This window comes from Trichechus manatus, unplaced genomic scaffold (assembly GCF_000243295.1).
Source record: "Trichechus manatus latirostris isolate Lorelei unplaced genomic scaffold, TriManLat1.0 scaffold00085, whole genome shotgun sequence".
NCBI lineage: Eukaryota > Metazoa > Chordata > Mammalia > Sirenia > Trichechidae > Trichechus > Trichechus manatus.
This window is the reverse complement of record NW_004444021.1, coordinates 4,407,176-4,427,552: the sequence shown is the minus strand read 5'-3', so window position 1 is coordinate 4,427,552 and position 20,377 is coordinate 4,407,176. Positions and strand designations below refer to the sequence as shown.

The 20,377-nt window shown below is 35.1% G+C and overlaps 1 protein-coding gene across 1 annotated transcript in view; it reads left to right on the top strand.

The window, feature by feature from the left end:
- SEMA3E (semaphorin 3E) overlaps window positions 1–20,377 on the top strand; it is a 118,645-nt gene that overhangs the window by 61,235 nt on the left and 37,033 nt on the right. Inside the window, exons 5-10 of the mRNA XM_023736043.1 lie at window positions 9,217–9,336; window positions 10,517–10,659; window positions 11,776–11,890; window positions 12,318–12,387; window positions 15,415–15,559; window positions 17,788–18,010. Coding sequence (XP_023591811.1) covers window positions 9,217–9,336; window positions 10,517–10,659; window positions 11,776–11,890; window positions 12,318–12,387; window positions 15,415–15,559; window positions 17,788–18,010 — 816 coding nt within the window. The remainder of the gene's footprint in view (window positions 1–9,216; window positions 9,337–10,516; window positions 10,660–11,775; window positions 11,891–12,317; window positions 12,388–15,414; window positions 15,560–17,787; window positions 18,011–20,377) is intronic.

Here is a 20,377-nt window from a genome sequence, read left to right as displayed (position 1 = left end):
AAAATAAATAAAAATTCTAAATCATAGTAAAATATATGTCTTTATAATTATAACTTATACAAACATAACAACTGAATGTGCTGGCTTGTTTCTTGAATTCATCCCAACTCTATAGTAACTTATACTTAAAGTTATTCCCTTACCACACTCTTATCCCTAAAGAATATCTGTAATTTCTTATCCAAGTCTGCTGCTCACTAACATTTGGCAGAATGCCCATTATTCACATGCTCACTGTAGCTTCTGGCTATGGCTGCTAGTCCCTGAGGAGCTGTTTGAATACTTTGCTTATGGTTTCCTCAAAATGGGAGGAAAAATCAAAAAAAGAAAGAAAAAGGCTCAGTCTTCAATTCCTCATAGACATTCTCTCCCTTAAGAGTCTAGTTTGACCACAGCAGTATCAATGTCGCTGGTTTGCCACCAAGATAAGAAGAGTATACAGGCCAGTGCCAGCAACTGCAAATGAACAGATTCAAATGCATTTCTCTTTTACTTTTTTGACTCAGAAACCACCTTCTTAACATTCATACTATTGTTAGCCATCTGCCAAAGCAAAAACAAAAAAACTAAAGATCCAAACAACAACAAAATACCTTATGAAACTACACATTGTTCCCATTTCTTTTGGCATACTAAGCAGAATCTGAGTGTGAACTAGGATGTTGGAATATAAGGGTCTTTCTTTTCCATCTTCATCCTTCCAAATGCATTGTATTTTTCTTTGCAGTTATGCATATCATAGGCATTTTGCAAAACAGTTCATCCAAAGTAGAATAATTTTCTAACACAATTATTCAATTCACTCTTAAAGTGGGGCAGCTAAATCAGTCTTTGGGCATGTGCTGTTCCATGAGGCAAATGTGTTTCACATTGTTTAGGTCTGTAGAACATACATTTACAACATGAATAGGAGAAATGCTTGAGTGAAACTTAAGAGAAGGTCATGAAAACTACTGTGAATTTTCCTACCTAAACAATTAAAACCTAAATGTTCAACACGGTAAGGAAAAGCTCACATAGAGAATATGCAACCCATGAGCAAAATTCTTGATAAGTTCCATTAAATATTATGGCAATACAATAGGCTTATTTAAAACTTTAATTAAAAAAAAAAAACAAACCCGTTGCCGTTGAGTCGATTCCGACTCATAGCGACCCTATAGAACAGAGTAGAACTGCCCCCTAGAGTTTCCAAGGCGTGCCTGGTGGATTTGAACTGCTGACCTTTTTTTGGTTAGCAGCTGCAGCCCTTAACCACTATGTCACCAGGGTTTCCCAAAACTTTAATTAGCATTTGCAATTTAAAAAAAGGAGAAACGTAGAAAAAAAAATTTTAATTACACATTTTAACTTAGAATTATTTACAATGGATTTGTTTTTGTATATTTTGTTTTAAATGATTTGCTTTGAGTATTACTTGCCTTATATCAGGAACATATACATTAAAAATAAAATTAGCAAAGGCCCAATGAGAAAATTTTTCCTGTTTGCTATTATTTCTACAGAATTTTCAAGATGAATATTAGAAATCTGAATTAATATTAAAAAAAAAAGTTGCTATTGGGTCGATGCGGACTCATAGCAACTCTTTAGGACCGAGTAGAACTGCCCCATAGAGTTTCCAAGGGGTGGCTGGTGGATTCGAACCGCCACCTTTTGGTTAGCAGCCGAGCCCTTAACCACTGACCCACCAGGGCTTCAAATTAATAATAATATGTTTTAAAATAGATTAATGATAAATGAGTAAGTTTTTTATTTTATAACTAAAAAATAGATTGAGGAATTTTTCACCATTTGGAGCTGCAACTTATGTCTGTTATTTTCAACTAACCTCCCAAAGGTAGCATTTGCCATATTTCATCATCTTTTACATGAGTTTGATTAATGTATCTTGGACAGTCTTGAATGAAACCAATGTTTAATCTTCAAAATAAAACTAATTACAAGACTTCTAGTGTTCATATATATAAATAAACAAATAAGCCAAAAGAAAAGTGTTATGTTAAGAATATTATTTTAGGGCAGATCTGCAAGAGAACAAACACAAATGTGAAAGGTGAAATAATCAATTACTCAGATAATAGAAATTATATTACCAAGATTCAAATGATTGTCTTATTTTATTTTTTTCATATAAGCAATTAGTTTAGTGTAGACATAGTCTTTCAACTACTATGCATTCTCCTTTTGGGCTGAAACTATTGGAAACAAATGTTAGAAGAAAAAGTCCCTGAGCTCATGAATAAAACCATTAAACAACATAAGCTCTTTTAGGAACAAAAAATCAAAATTTTTGTTGTTTATATAAAAGACTAATAGCTTTTTCTGATATTTTTCGGCCGGAAGCAATTTTGGAAAATCAGAATTTTATCCTGAGTGTTTCTTACTGCATTTCATCACTTTTTTTAATATTCCATCTGAAAGGAGTTTTAGATATATTTGCTTATTAAGTTGTTATGCCATTCATTGTTTATTGAATGCCTTTTGTGCACCAGATACTGTGCTACATATTGGAGACAAAAGAATATATGAGACATATCAAGAATCTTACATTCTAGTGAGGCATAATATTAACAGATAAGACGTCAATTAAAATATAGTAGAATGAGCAGTGGAGCCCTGGTGGCAGAGTGGTTAAGAGATCGGCTGCTAACCAAAAGGTCAGCAGTTCGAATACATCAGCCACTCCTTGGAAACTATGGAGTAGTTCTACTCTGTCCTACAGGGTCATTGAGTCGGAATTGACTAGATGGCAACGGGTAGGATGAGCACTATGATAGAAGCAGACACAGAAGGCTATGTTGGTACTAGCAAGAAAAGCTAGCCAAAGTTTGGTCACTCACGGCTTCATGGAGAAAGTGAGGATTAGCCAGGTAAATGGGAAGTGAGCTGGGAAGGAGGTTTGAAGGGCAATGGAGAAAAAAGTGTGACAGGTTCAAGAAATCACATGTGGGTATGTCTGCTTCCACAGATAACAGAGATCATGAGGTACTGAATGGTTTTGCCACTGTCAAACAGCAGATTTCACGCTGGGGACTTGGTTTGCCAGATTCCCAATGAAGAGCTAACTCCACTATTCTTTTCTTTCTACATAGACTATTATAGTTCACGCCAATGATAAGTTACATTCATCTATCAAAATACCCTGCAAATATGTTTTATTTCTTAATTATAATCATACTTGGCCACCTAAAATTAGAATAATATCAATTACCATCAGAAATCAGTGCAAAAAAGAATGAAAAATAATATATGGTATAAAAATTAAGTACCAAAAACCAAACCTGTTGCCATCAAGTTGATTCCAACTCTATAGGACAGAGTAGAACTGCCCCTTATGGTTTCCAAGGCTGTAAATCTTTACGGAAGAAGACTGTCACATCTTTCTCCCACGGAGCAGCTCATGGGTTTGAACTGCCAGCCTTTTGGTCAGCAGCTGAGCACTTAACCACTAGGCCATGAGGGCTCCTTCAAAATAGATTAGATACCAGTTAAAGTTATGGCTAAGATAATACGTTTATTATATATCATGTTTCCATAGCTATAGAAAATTAAGTCCTTGAGTAGATCTGCTTTTATCATTCAAATCCTAAAACATATTTTCCTGTTTGTGATTTTTTTTTCAATCTATGAAAATATGATTTGTCTAGATGTTATTTTTGTACTCTGTAAATTTCCAAAATATTGAATAACAAATTCATATGTATTTACTGTACATCATATTTATTATTATAATGATGTTGAGTATTTTTTCTCATTTAATTGCTGTCAGGGAATATCTGTACCTAAGGCTTCTAATTTCTTGCTTTTCATTAGTGTGTTACCCTTTTCCTATTTTTTTAGGGAAGTGTTTTCCCAAATGTCATTATTACCTATCATTGTGAATTTTTTTGTTCTTCACACTTATAATAAGATATGAAAGAAGAATCTTTCCCTTCTGAGGAAAATCTAACATGTCCAGATGAAACACATTTGGTTCAGTTTACATAGCTTATAGTTTTTAACACCTGTCTAAGGTCTTCGAAGTTTAAGTCATACAGTTCATATTGTGTTATTTGAATTTCTCACAAACTATTTTCTTTTATCAGCGTACAAAAAGGGAAATTGCGGAAAATTGGTAATATATTTTCCTTTGTGCAGATAACCTGTCCTGAATATGGCATTATGTGATAACATAGGGTTGCCATCTAGTGGCAGCAAGGGGTACTTGTTTGTCAAATTGGAAAAAAAAAAAAAAAGTCAAAACAGTGTTCCAAATTGGGATTAAAACAAATAAACAAATAAAAAAGCCCAAACCCGTTGCTGTCAAGTTGATTCCGACTCATAGCGACCCTATGGGGCAGAGTAGAACTGTCCCATAGGGTTTCCAAGGAGCGCGCCTGGTGGACTCAAACTGCCGACCTTCTGGTTAGCTGCCGAACTCCTAACCACTTCCACCATCAGGATTTCCAAATTGGGATTAGTGTATTAAAATTGACGTGAACGAATACAAAGATTATTTTCCCACAATAATATTTCCAGATATCAAAGTTCTAAAATTTTTTTAAATAAATTAAATTAACTCAAATATTAAAAAGTTAAGATATACAAAACTGTCATCGTGATTTTTAAGAAATCTACTCTTTATACAACTCATGTATTCCCTAGATGGTGCAAACTTGAGTACTAGTCGCAAAGGTTAACGGTTCGAACCCACTCAGAGGTGCCTCGGAAGACTGGCCTGACATTGGCTTCTGAAAAGTTACAGTTTGGAAAACCCTATGGAGCAGTTCTACTCTGCACGCATGCGATCATCACTAATCAGAATGTGCTCCATAGCAACTAACAAAAACAACAACTCTTTATTCAACCTTAAGTCCAGCCCATATTAGATTACAAAAACCCAAAACCAAACCCGATGCCATTGAGTCGATTCCAACTCGTAGCAACCCTATAGGACAGAGTAGAACTGCCTCATGAGGTTTCCAAGGAGCGGCTGGTGAATTTGAACTGACCTTTTAGTTAGCAGCCACGCTCTTAACACTTCACTACCAGGGCTCTGTATTAGATTAGAAAGATAAATTATGTTTAGAACAATTTTCCAGAATCGCCTCAGTCTTTTAGATAAGAATATAATTAAACTATAATTATTAGAAAACAAAAATATTTCAGGAAAATCCTCACTCTGGAGTTTCAATTTTCAATTAACTCTTACTTATCATCTCAGTCATTTATACCTTAGAGTTGATGATTCCCAAGTCCTTTTAATGATTTTGAAATAGCTTTCTTTTATATATGTTTAAGTAGTGCAGACTGGATCCCAGGTAATGATTCAGACCTTTAGCCACTGAGTGCATTTTGTCTCAAAGTACCGTCTTTCTCCAAATACAGACATAAAATTGCTAGTGAAGAGACTGTTAATTGACTTAGATATAAATTATGTTGCTCCCCCTTTATATTACTGTCATAGATTGAATTGTGTCCCCCCAAAATATCTGCAACTTGGCTGGGTCATGATTCCCAGTATTGTATGATTGTGTACCATTTTGTAAATTTGATGTAATTTCCTTACGTGTTGTAAACTCTTCTCACTATGATGAGGTTATACTGATGAGGTTTACAAGATTAGATACAGTCTTAATCCAATCTCTTTTGAGATATAAAAGATGAGAAGTGAGCAGAGACACATGGGAACCTCACACCACCAAGAAAGCAGTGCCTGGAGCAGAGCGAATCCTTTGGACCTGAAGTTCCTGCACTGAGATGCTCCCAGACCAAGGGAAGACTAATGCATCACAAGAAACTTCCTCCAGAGCCGACAGAGAGAGAAAGCCTTCTGCTGGAGCTGATGCCCTGAATTTGGGCTTGTAGCCTACTGGACTGTGAGAGAATAAATTTTTCTTTGTTAAAGCCATCCACTTGTGGTATTTCTGTTAGAGCAGCACTAGATAACCAAGACAGAATTTGTTACCGGGAGTGGGGTGCTGCTTTAACAGATACCTAAAATGTGGAAGCGGCTTTGAAACTGAGAATGGATACAGGAGCGGCAGCGGCAGAGGACCAGCAGCAGCAGGGAACCTGCAGTGGCAGAGAAACGGCAGCAGCAGAACCAGGAGACCAGCACCAGGCAGCGCTGGAGCCGACCCATAGAGCGAGAGGGCTGAGTTCCAGTGTGCAGGAGGCTTCCTGGTGGAGTGGGGTGCCTCTGGGCACTTATCAGTGGAGCTACAGAGCTTTGTAACACTTGCCCCAGCAGGGCAGATGTGGGCATGGGGCCCAAAGAAGCAGAAGCTGAAGAGACAAGGGACACAAGAAGCCGAGCTGCCTCAGTCTCAAAAGGTATGGCCGTGACCTCTGGGGTTTCAAAGGGTGAAGCCATGGCCTCTGGTGTTCCTAAGGGTGGAGTTGTCACTCCAATGGACTAGGAGAATGGTGTGCCTAAAGCTGAGGGAGCAGAGTTGCTGTCCCAGTGGGCCTGGAAGGCAGAACTGAAGCCCAGGGCCGAGGGGCTTCCACTCAGAATCTGGACAGTGTGGCCTAATGTGTTCTGCTGACTTGGTTGGTGCCTGTTATCCCTTCTTTCCCTCCAGTTTCTCCCATTTGTAATGGAAATGTCTAGCCTGTGCCTGTTCTGCCATTGTACCTTTGGAAGCAAATAACTTGTATTTTAGATTTCACAGACAAAGAGGAATTTTTGGATTTTGGACTTGGAGTTAAGACTTTTCCTGTGATATGATGAGATGAATATGTTTTGCATGTTGCAAGGACATGAATTTTGGGGGGCCAAAGGGTGGGGTGTTATGGATTGAATTATGTCCCCCCAAAATATCTGTCAACTTGGCTGGGTCATGATTCCCAGTATTGTATGTGTACCATTTTGTAAATCTGATGTGATTTCCTTATGTACTGTAAACTCTAACACTATGATGAAGTTATACTGATGAGGTTTACAAGATTAGTGTCTTAATCCAATCTCTTTTGAGATATAAAAGAGAGAAGTGAGCAGAGACACATGGGAACCTCACACCACCAAGAAAGCAGTGCCTGGAGCAGAGTGTGTCCTTTGGACCTGAGGTTCCTGCGCTGAGATGCTCCCAGACCAAGGAAAGACTGATGCATCACAAAAACCTTCCTCTAGAGCCGACAGAGAGAGAAAGCCTTCTGCTGGAGCTGATGCCCTAAATTTGGACTTGTAGCCTACTGGACTGTGAGAGAATAAACTTCTCTTTGTTAAAGCCATCCACTTGTGGTATTTCTGTTATAACAGCACTAGATGACTAAGACAATTACCAAGGAACATGATACGCTTAAATAAGAGTTCTGATACAGTTTTTCTTGATCAAATCAAACTTTCTTTTTAAGTCAGACATAAATCATCTATGTTTTTTGTTTTTTGATTTTTTTTTCCTATTATCATACATCTCACTTAGCCTAAGTTAAATATGTGGGACAAATTCAATATGTATGTCTTTTTTTAAACTGTTTATCTTGAAATTTTTCAAATACAAAGGAAATTTGAAAGAGGAGTATACCATTTACCTAGATTCACGAGTTGTTATCATTCTGCCACATTTCTCTCTCCACACACACACACGTGTGTACACACACACTTTCTTTTACTGAGTCCTTAAAAAATTAATTGTAGACATGACATTTCAGCCCCAAGTACTTTAGCACATATTCTTCAAAATTTTGATACAATAACAAAGTAAATAAGGATATATATACATATATATGTATATATATATATGTATATGTGTTTCCCCCCTGGGATAAGTTTTTTTTTAGTTTGTTCATTTTTGTTGGTTTTAATAGAGGGCTTATGTAAATATGTCATTGTTTCACCTTTTCTCCTGGAAAGATTAAAGATAAAATGATTCTATCTACAATGGCTACAATTTCTTGTAAAATAAAAGTACTTCTTTAATAATTAAATATGACTATTAGCTAATTGGAGCCATAGTGGCACAGTGGTTAAGAGCTCAGCTACTCACCAAAAGGTCAGCAGTTTGAATCCACCAGCCGCTCCTTGAAAACCCTATTGGGCAGTTCTACTCTGTCTTATAGGTTTGCTATGAGTTGGAATCGACTGGACGGCAATGAGTTTGGTTTGGTTTGGTTTATTAGCTAATTAAATGAGCCCTGGTCGTGCAATGGTTAAGCCCTTGGCTGCTAACCGAAAAGTTGATAGAACCCATCTGTGGGAGAAAAGACCTGGGAATCTGCTGCCGTAAGGGTTACAGCCTAGGAAACCCTATAGGGTGGTTCTGCTCTGTCATATAGGGTCACTATGAGTTGGAACTGACTCAAGGCACACAACAACAAGGGAGCCCTGGTGGCACAATGGTTAAATGCTTGGCTTCTAACCTAAATGTTTTCTACTGTTCCAACCCACCCAGCAGCAACTCAGGAGAGAGACCTGGCGACCTGCTCCCGTAAAGATTACAGCCTAGAAAAACCTATGGGTAGTTCTACTCTTGTCACTTGGGGCAGTTGTGAGTCAGAATCGGTTCCATGGCACCTAACAACAGCGTTAGCTAATCAAACATTTCAATTTGGGAATAAAAATGTGTTACATGATTTCAAACTAGAAAAATATGCTTATTCAGCCTGTCATATATAAAACCACTTTGATCAAAGAAGAATTCCTCATATTAGGGGTTGAAAGTGGAACTGGAAATATAAATGCAAATGAAACTTGTGATTCTTTTTTTTTTTAAATTCCTGCTAAGAATGTTGAATACACACAGATACACACAAATACATACTCATACAGTAATAGTATATAAAGGTGAATTAGTTTGCAGGAATCCTAAATTTTAAAAATCTTTACTTTAAAAAAAGTATATTCAGTTAATTCAAGAAGAAACCAGGTTAAGGTTATTTATTTATCAAACACTTAGATAGGGCTTAGACTGTGTCTGCCACTCATTTAAGTGCTTTCCTCATAACAACCTTATTGAGGTAAGTGCTATTCCTATTCCCATTTGCAAATGAGGAAACTGAGACACAGAGATGTTAAGCAACTTGCCTAAGTTTACACAGCTCCTCAGTGGAAGAGTCAAGTTTCAAACCTTGGCAGTCTAGCTGTACCATCCACCCGTAACCACTATATTTTAATTTATGATATCATATACACAGTAAACCTGGATGTTGTTAATGTAATTCTAGTTTGTACATTGTCTTCAGATCCAGGAACAAATACTGAATCATTTTGTAACTGATACTTTCATGTAGGTAATGAATTGTTTGCTGGACTCTACAGTGACTACTGGGGCAGAGACGCTGCGATCTTCCGGAGCATGGGGCGACTGACCCACATTCGTACAGAGCATGATGACGAGCGCCTGTTGAAAGGTAAGGTTGAGGAAAAAACAGTATGTAAATAAAAATCTATAACTCATCAGAAATCTTGCCATTTTGATAGTAATAACAAAATAAATATAATTTATAATTTTTTACAAATTTCTGGATGTTCTTATTAGCAATATTCTTGAGAAAAACTATTATATATGAAATAATATGACATTATGTTTTGGCTTAGCTATAAAGCCAATCTACTTTCATAATAATGACTATGAATTGGGATTTATGTGAAGAAAATAAAGCAAATGTATGAAGAGTAAAAAACTATCATCCAATAGGTTATTACACTTACCAATTGCTATAATTTTTTTTTAATGAATTGATTGCTTTACTTTGCTTGTTTGAATGGAATCACAATCCACTTTAGAAACAAAACTGTAAGAAAGTCACTAGCCTTTCATTGACATAGGATTCTTTGTAAGGTTCTTATCTTTTTTTTTTTTTAATTTTATTTTAAATATTTTGCCACACTGGTATATCTAGGGACTAAAACATTTTATGGTGACTGTTTTCATCATTTTAAGCATTTTTAAAGCTTTAAAATACATAGTCATTAAGGCTGCCTCTATATTTCAAATACTATATCAAAGGCATTCATTTAAATCCTCTATGAGTCAGAATTGACTCGATAACGTGTTTTTTTTAATACTGTAAACTCAAAAATGTAAAATAAAATAAATTTTCCACTTTAAAGCTAAACTGGTCTTCCATGACCCAGTTTAGTCTAGACTTGTAGATAATTTGTGAATAAAAAAAGGTAATGATAGACTTTCTTACTAAAATATACTATTTATATTTACAGTGACTTTTATACATAAAGGAAAGAAATTTACTGCAATTATCATTATGATGCCCCAGCATGTCCTGCTTTGCCTGCATTTAATGTCTATAATATATGTTGTTTAAAATTGTTTTTCCTCCCTGACTTCTTTATTTTCCAATTAAATTTTCCTCTAATATTTTTTAAAATACTCTTAACTCCCAAAGGAAATGGAGGTCTCTACATAGTTTTTAATATTTGGCAAAATTTTTCAAGAACAGTATTTTATTTTTTCATAAAATGATGAGAGTTAAACTTAAGCACTCAGCTGATTTATAATTTATTAGAATAACTTGTTACCACCTTCTCATAATATCTATTTCACTTCTTCTATTTTCTTACTTCCTATAGAACCAAAATTTGTAGGTTCATATATGATTCCTGACAATGAAGATCGAGATGACAACAAAGTATATTTCTTTTTTACTGAGAAGGCCTTGGAGGCAGAAAACAATGCCCATGCAATTTACACCAGAGTGGGGCGACTTTGTGTGGTGAGGATTGAACGTTCTCCCGCCTTAAGCTTGCTTAGTTCAAAATTTATGACCACATCTTTCTTAATTTTATAGTAGATTTTCCCTTTCAAATATTTTCTAGTATTCTGTCTAAAATCCAAGTTTACTAAACTAATATCCTTCATATCTAGTGAAAGTTTTATCTTAAAAGAGCCTTGCATTTTGTATGATTTCCCTTACTTCGATGCAATAGTAAGAAGAAATAGTTTGAAAACAAAAAGAATAGTCTGTAAGTAGGCTTTATCTCTTTGCACACAGAAATTCGAGCTCTTTTTTTTAATGAATTTAACCATTTTTTTTTATTATTGCTGTAGTTCATGTTCAAAATAATGTACATGAGTATGCTTAAATGATTCAGTTGGCTGATTCTAGTGTAATGGAGAAAAATACATGTAGTTTGATATTAAGATAGGTTGTTTGGGAACATTCAAAACCAACTGAAATATCAACATATATTGAAAAAGTGCAAATAATATGCACATACAGAGTTACTATGAAATCTAGGAAGATATGTATGAGATTTTTATATATGTACATATTACACATAAGGTCGCCATTAATTGGAGCCAACTTGATGGCAACTAATAACAAAAACAACACATATATATTTATACATAGACATATATGTATATCTATAGTGTGTGTATATATAATGTATGTATATATACATACATATATGTGTGTGTGTGTGTACTTCAAGCTTTCTTTTCTAGGACAGAAAAAAGTAATAGGTGCTTCCATATTCCTGAGATAAGTAGATTATTTATGGATAAAAGAATTCAAAAATTTTTGTATCATGCAGCCACTACTTTATTTACGGGAAACTGATATATTAAAATTTTAATATCTGAAACATATATTTAATCAACCAGAGTGAAAGTTCACTGATAAAACAGGATGCAAGAACCTCAAAAAAAAAAAAAAAAGTTCTAGGGGCATGCAATCTATGATATTATTTGAGGATTATGCTAAATTTTCCAAGTTCAATTAAAAAACAACAAATACAATTCCTGGCATTTGCACACATGATATTACAAACACTGTTGTTGGTAAGAGTTTGTACATATCCATTCACCTACCTTTCGTTTTTCACAGAATGACGTGGGAGGGCAGAGAATACTGGTGAATAAGTGGAGCACTTTCCTAAAAGCGAGACTGGTTTGCTCAGTACCAGGAATGAATGGAATTGATACATATTTTGATGAATTAGGTAAATATTATTGGAAATTAAATGTTCTCCTTTGATGTGTATGCCTCTCTATAACCCTCACGGCCTGTAGCACACATGGAAAACTTGTTTTCCACTGTATCTGACCTTATAGACTTCAGAGCAAGTTTTTGTTCCTTCCACTTTAGCCAGGTCCAAGTGATGGGGATAAAGGGGTTGCAGGAACAACAATAAGTCTGTCTCATTAGCTTAGAGTCAGTGTCTCTAGTTCCTTCCTTGTGGCTCAGTTGCAAGCCACCAGAAGAGACAAATTTTTCAATCTGTTATGATTTGGTAATGGTTGTATGTTTGCATATGAAAATTTATATTTTAAAATCTGTAATGGTTTCTAAATTATTTTATGCCAATACAGTTTCTTCATATAAAGGCTAAAAATACCAATTAATGTAATATTTTTTTAACTTTTCAGAGGATGTTTTTTTGCTACATACCAGAGATCATAAGAACCCAGTGATATTTGGACTTTTTAACACTACAAGGTGAGAAATTTATATAGTCAATAAAAACAATATGAAACAAAAGATGATCCACAGCCTCTGTCTTCACTGTGTATGTAATTTGGAAATACTGTTGACCCATTTGTCATTCTCAGTTTCTATACTTTATCAGTCGCCAATTTCTCTTTATTTTCCTGTTTGCAATTGCACTTTACTTTTCAAAGCCATACCCTTCCTCATTTTTTTTTTTTTTTGTGGCACTTCAGCATCCTCTTGTGCTCAGTATCCTAATTTCTTCTCTTTTCCTACAACTGCGTGATTTTTTTCCTCATACAGTTTCTCATGTATTATTTCCATGCTGTAGAGTATAGAACGATGTTCTTAATCATCATATAGAATTTTCTAAGTCAGGCTTTTAAGGCTCTCTATCAGCTGTTAGGAGTACCTGGAAGGTACTCACTCAACTACTAGCCAAAAGGTTGGCGATTGAAACCCACTCAGAGATGCCCTGAAAGACAGGTCTGGCAATCTGCTTCCAAAAGGTCACAGCCTTGAAAACCCAGTGGAGAAGTTCTACTCTGCATACATGGGGTCATCATGAGTCAGAACTGACTTGACAGTAACCAACAATAACAATCAACTGTTACCCTTTAACTTTGAAATTTTTCCTGTAAGCTCTCCCATGCACTATTTTTCAACAAGATAATATCTTGACAAATCCCAGTGTCTGCTTTGCTAGTTCCCATCACTATGTTTTTATTCACTCATTTCTCTTGCTCAGGATGAACGTTCTCTTCCAACATTGATTTATATCAGTTCACCAATATTTGTCAATTGCCACCTCCAAGAAACATTCCTTGGTTAGTAATCACAAAGCACTCTGCTCATTCCTTTACTCAGGGCTGACCTGGTCCTATTTAGGTTTATACTGATCCCATATTTGTGATTTGCCCTCTCTGTTTTAAATTTGACTCAAAAGGTTAGGGATTATATTCTATTATTTTCCTCTTACGTTTTTGTATTTTGTATCAATGAAAGAGTGCTGTAAAATCAATAACAATAAATAAAATGATATTTTGTGTGTGTCGATACATGAATGAAAAAATATTTTTAAAATCAGTTTTGGTTGAAAGTTTACAGACAAAATAATTTCTTGTATATTTATTTCTTTATTTCCCAAGTATCTTTCCTAATGAGGCAGACTGGAGTTGAAATGACTGGAATGAAAACTAACAAATAATAGTTCTCAGTTCTCTTGACAGGAATAGAATGATATTATTCAGTTCCTCTTTTGCATTTCATTGGACATTGTTTTGTGGTCATTTATACTGTGCTTGCTTAGGGCCTTTCCACACAGCTTTTGTTTATTCAGCAGGTGATTTCTTATGTCTATTTTGGAAAAAAAATGCTATTTGGACAAGTGTCCTACTATTATAAAGGTATCTTTTTTTTTTTTTCACTAGAGAAACCTGGAAATAATTTTTCCTTTCAATTATTACTTGATGCAAAGAAAAACAGCTAATGTAAATTGATATTTATTACAGCTCATGGAGAGATCCTAATTTTTTGTTTTTTACTTCATCTTCTCCCTTATGCCATTGAAGCATTTATACATTGCATAATAATTCAGTGACTTTGTATGATAAATACAAGCTTTGGGATAATAAGTACAGTTTTCTGTGAATTAGTATGATCAGGTTATAAGCTATTTTCCTAAATTGTAGTATAATGAATGTCTGAGAATCCAAAGACAAGCATGATTCCATGATTTCAATTTTGACTGCACAACTTATAAATAAATCCAGCTGTTCCCTGACATAGAGGTTGATATTTATAGAATGTTGATCAAAGGTTTACTGTCACTTTAGTTGGAATACTAGCTAGTTTTCCCAGTATCCTAGATATTTGAAATTGCTTCAAGGTGTGTTATAAAATGTGTGAATTGATGTCCTAAGACAGTAACATAACTGCTGTTCTGCAGGTGTCTCAGAGTGTAGGGAATTTTATATTTATATGAAACTGCATTTTGTAAACCACTTGGCGGGAGAAATGTTAGCAGTTCATTCAGCTCATGCTAAATTAAGAAATATATGGCTGGATTAAAAAAATCATTTAAAAATGTCCTTTGCAAAATCTGATTACTAACGCCCCCAGTAAAACTTGCCAACCTACTATCTTCATTCTCTGCAAGTGAAAATTTTTACCAAGAAAATTATTTCAGTTGCTCCTAGTTGTGAAGGTGAGGAATCTGAGTTTTATATAATTTAAGTCATTCTCTCAAGATTAATTTAGTTCAGACTAGTCATATTTTATTATAACACAGTATTCAGTGATTTGGAGGAAGGAATAAACAGCAAGCTTATTAATGTCTACATGACCCCAATGGAACAAATTGTCATTAGACTTTGAGTTATTCTTTAGATCATATACACTGAATAGAATTTGTAGCAACATTAACACCACCAACAGGGGCAGATTAACCAGTAAGCAAGATACATGGGCTTACAGTAGGGTAAGTTTGCACGGGCTTAATTGTGTTTACTTACTAATCTGTGGTGCACAATTTCACATTGTAAACTACCGATTATTAAGTAAGCACAATTTAGCCCATGCATACCTTGCTTACTGGGTAATCCATCCTGAACAGCATGGTGATTAAGAGAACACTGTCATTCTGAAGACGGAACAACAAAAAATGAGATGAAACCTTAAAATGAGTCATTCAACTTGGGAATGAATCTTTTTAAATATTGAGGCCAGATACCCTTCATAAAAGTATAAAAACACAATATAGGATTTAAGAATAATAAAGGGAAATGAACAATTACTTCTGTGATTCTAACAATGTCATTTTCAGTTATAATAAGTAGGCAATTAAGGAAATGGTAAATTTTGGAGTTTCGATACTTGAAGGATCACAATAGTTAGCATTTCTTGACTATTCCATGCCTGAGAGATTGTAACATTTTACCCAAAGGACTGGATTCTCATCTATGTAGGGTGGAGGACTCGACTCCGTGAAGTCCTAGTCAGTTCCAGAATAGTAATCATCTCTTTTGTATTTTTCAGTAATCTATTTAGAGGCCATGCCATATGTGTCTATCACATGTCTAGTATCCGGGCAGCCTTTAACGGACCGTATGCACATAAGGAAGGACCCGAATACCACTGGTCACTCTATGAAGGAAAAGTCCCTTACCCAAGGCCTGGCTCTGTAAGTTTAGGAATTTTAAAAAATATTCTTATTTTTTAAAGGCTCTTTGCATAATATTTTGTTCACTGTTTCACATGCTTTACAAAACTTTGCAGTTAAATAATTAAGGAATCCTGCATCTGAAAGTATGCTTGATTACTGGCGTGGTAAAGAAATCTCACTTCTCATATCAAGTTGTACCTTGTTATTTAAGGAACAGAATATAACCTATATGGATACATCTTAGCATCACTATAAAGTATACATTAACATTGATATTCCAGCTGTCCAAGTAGCTCCAACTAAAATTTTATTTTTAAGGGTATTGGTGAACACAGAAACATCCAATAAAATGAGGATCATATTCCTCCCAGCCTCTTCAGAAGAATTAACACATCATTTAATTTCCAAGCAAGGGGAAGTTACCAAATTTTTATATTCTAATATTTGGGTCAGTCTCTAAGTTTCCAAGGTCAGGCTTTCTCGTTACTTCTCACTCAGCAGATCTAAAAGAAGCTTTTTCTCTGCCCCCTTAGAACACCTAGCACCTTATTTAACATCCTTGCTGGCCTCTTTAGAAGGAAAGTGCCGATACGAAGTGTTACTAAAGTACAGAAAGTCCCACTGCTAGCTTCTGAACTGATGCTACTAAGCTTCTCTTTAGCCATTGAAACTTTTGTGCTATTAATTGGCATAAAAGTCTAAAAACAGTTATTATTATTATTTTGTATCATGTATCCTGTGTGCAACTACGTTAGAAAAATGTAGAATCATTGCATGTGCTATGTGGGCCACGGGGAGCAAACATTTAACTTGTCATGCAAGCCGACATCTACACTTTTATGAGCAGCTGGTGAAATCCCATCACTAGGCTGATTCCACAATTACTTGGAAGTCAAGTAGAAACCGTCTGTGCAGAGCCAAAACCCAACGTGGAAACAAACCTTACCTCCATTAACAAGTGTAAGGCTTTACCATTTCAATCACTCTCTCTCACTAGCTTAAAATTATTACTTCCAGTAAGACATAAAGTGTATTTTATTTCACTCTGTTGATTGAAATTGCAATTTAAATGGAGAAAGCCCACTCTTGTGGCTTTGCTGGAAATGCTTCTTGAAACCACATGGTCTTACAGGAGATTTGGAGGAAGTGACTAGTTACTGAACTGCTTCCAGGCTGGTCTGAAATGTTTCCAATTATGTATCATGAAAGTACACTCAAGTGAACAATTCATGCCAAATTAAGAAAGATCACCTGATTTTTTTCAAAAAACAAATCATTAAAAACGCCCTCTTTTCAGAATCTGATTACTAAACTACTGCATTTATATTCTAAAGTGGACATTTTTTATCAAGATAAATCATTGCAATTGCTGGTAGTTCTGGACAAAAATGTGCTAAATGAGGGAGCACTTACAAGCATGAGCAACACAGGTAAAGGTATTCCAAGAAGTAGCATAAGGTGCTGCTGCACATTTAAATTTAGAGTCAGTGATTTAAGAATTGAGATGTATTATAGCACATATATCCAGTTTTTTGTTTTATTGTGTCTAACCAAAACCAAAAAACCAAACCCGTTGCTGTCGAGTTGATCCCGACTCATAGCGACCCTATATCCATACAAAAATAATACACACTAATACAGATTCTAGTAGTAGAACACAGAGGGATTTTTTTTTTCTCAGTAACTAATAAAGATGAAATCTGAATAGATTTCTATGTTATAGAACTAAAATTCTATGATCAGTGAGCCAATTGGAACTATCACCTATCATATTATCGTAGGCTCAATAATAGGAAAGCTATTTTGTGTAGTTGTAATCCTTATCTTGAGAGGAAGATTTTGCACAACAAAGAGACTTTTTGTTTTGATGTAAGCAATATATTGTTACCATCAGAATTAATTTACAAGGTGAAAAAACAAATTTCAGAAAAGAGGGAAAAAACGTGAATATGATATACCTTATTGCCATGTCCAAAATCTTCTGGTATTAAATGTACTTCATTTTTCTAGGATTTCACTACTTTCCATATATTTCTAGTGCTATATGTGTGACATAATTTAGCTTCTCTTTGCAATTTTTAATGCAGATTCCATTTCTTTAGTGAAGAATATATAGTTACTAAATATTTCTAAAGGCAATTATTAATTGAACATATTTAATGCTCCTTATTCTTCCCATAACTGATTATCAATTTGCTATTTAGGTTAAAGGCAGAAAGATTTATCTTATCCACTTGTATTTCCAGTGTGCCAGCAAAGTGAATGGAGGGAGGTACGGAACCACCAAAGACTATCCAGATGATGCCATCCGATTTGCAAGAAGCCATCCATTAATGTACCAGCCCATAAAACCTGCTCATAAAAAACCTATATTGGTAAAAACAGATGGAAAATATAACCTGAAACAAATAGCAGTGGATCGAGTGGAAGCTGAGGATGGCCAATATGATGTCTTGTTTATTGGGACAGGTAAAGAGATTAGACAATACTCAGACAGTTAAATTGACCCATAATATCATAACCTTAGTAGTCTTTTTTTAAAGCACCTATCAATACTTCTCCTGTTAATCTATTAGCCCATTTGTACACTACTAATCTAAAGTGAGAAAGATTAAGGTAAAGTTCTGTCTGTGAGTAAACTACAGTCACCACCTTCATTCTCAAAAGTGTCCACATATGGACAAACAATTATGTGGTCACACTAGTTTCAGATCTGAGAAATATTAAAACATTGGAGAATAGAATATGGGGCTGATAAAGCATTCTATTTCTAGTTGCAAATTAATAGTTTTGGTTTTATCTTTGCTTTTTTTTGCCTGATATAATAATTGTGGGATATTTATTATGTGTGCTTGGTTTTCAAAATAGATAATTTTTGTTCCTTTTAGTTTACAACACAATTAATACATTTGAATAAATGAATGAGTGAATAACTGATGCTGTTGGTTCCAGATAGCACTTCTCATACTGGAAGGAGAGCCTTAGCAGGGGAACTGTTTCTCCTTAGTCTCCCAACCCCTGTTGCAGCCTTTGGCTCTTCAGTGAAGCCTCAAGATTTTTTCCAAACTACTTGGAACATTAACTTCACCTAACTAAATCTATAATCACAGCAATGCCTATCGGGCCCCATCAGAATCAACCATTTATATCAAACACAGAAAATGAATAAGGAAGACTAAAGAAGAATTAAGGCATTTGAATTATAGCATTGGCAAAGGATATTGAATATACCATGGACTGCCAGAAGAATGAACAATTCTATCTTGGAAGAAGTACAACCAGAATGCTCCTTAGAAGTGAGGAGGGCAAGACTTCGTCTCACACATCTTGAACATCTTATCAGGAGGGACCAGTCCCTGGAGAAGGACATCCTGCTTGGTACAGTAGAAGGTTAGCAAAAAAGAAGACCCTCAACCAGATGGACTGACAGAGTGGCTGCAACAATGGGCTCAAATATAGCACTGATTGTGAGGATGTCACAGGACTGGGCAGTGTTTTCTTCTGTTGTACATAGGGTTGCTGTGAGTTAGAACCAACTCAACGGCACCTAACCACAACAACAGCACCACGAAACGTGACCCAGAATGTTTCAAGTTAGCTATCATAATTTCCACAAAAATCATTGGTTATTGAGAAACAATCTCAAAAGGAGAAAAAGTTTAGAGAAGCTTTGAACCGCTAGGTAAAGAATTAACTCTGAGATAGGACCAATTTTCAGTCTCATTTAGCAGCCAGCCATTTATTCTTTAGCTTAAATGTGATGTTAAGGCAACTACAGTATGTGTTTATAAGGTTTATATGAATTATTAATCCTCAGGGTGACATTTTCTCCTTATCCTGTCCTTAACCCAACCACTGAGCAGAAAGACTCTTATTACAAATGTATCTACTGCATTTGCCACCCATTGGCTTTTAATCTCTTATTTGATAGCTTCATTGGCTGTAAAATAAATGGAAAGAGGTTTTCAAACCTGTATGATATTAACTAAAAACATTATTAGACTATCTCTAATTATTTTGGCAGGATTACATCACAATGCGGTAGTTAATAAAGATTTACACCAAAGCTGGAATACCCTGCATTATCAAAACAAAGTGTAATGAATATGTTAAAAGTGAAATTTCTCAAATAAATTTATAATTTTAACCTAATGCCATACATCATACGTAGCTTGTGGAAGAGAACTTGGACTCTTTTTGCATCCAGAATAATATATAGCAAATTTTTTGTGGTACTTTACAATTCTATAATCATTTAAAAGGTCTTTAAAAGAAGCGTTCCTTTCTTTTTTCTTATGCAGCGTAGAATTTGCTATTGTTATTAGTTGCCATTGAGTTGATTCTGACACATGGCAAGAATTTGCTATAGCAACTGCTATTTAGAAGAGTGAGCATTCTACCATACATACCTTTGTTTATAAATATATAATTCTGAGGAGACATTGACATATGCCCAGAACACAAATAAGGATATAATATGAATATTGCTGCTTGGGCTTTTCCAATAATACATTTAAAAATAAGATTTAAATAAGAAAACATCCATATGATCTCCAGAAATTGATTTACATATAGTAGAAGCTATATATATATATATATATGTTTTATTGTACTTCAGGTGAAGGCTTGCAGAACAAATAGTTTCTCATGAAACAGTAGTACACATATTGTTTTAAGACATTGGTTAACAGCCCCACTACATGTCAACTCTCTCCCATCTCGACCTTTTTTTTTGGGGGGGGAAATATACATAGCCAAAGATACACCATTTCAAAAATTTCTACATGCACAGTTCAGTGACATCGACTATGCTCTTCCAATTATGCTGCTATTCTC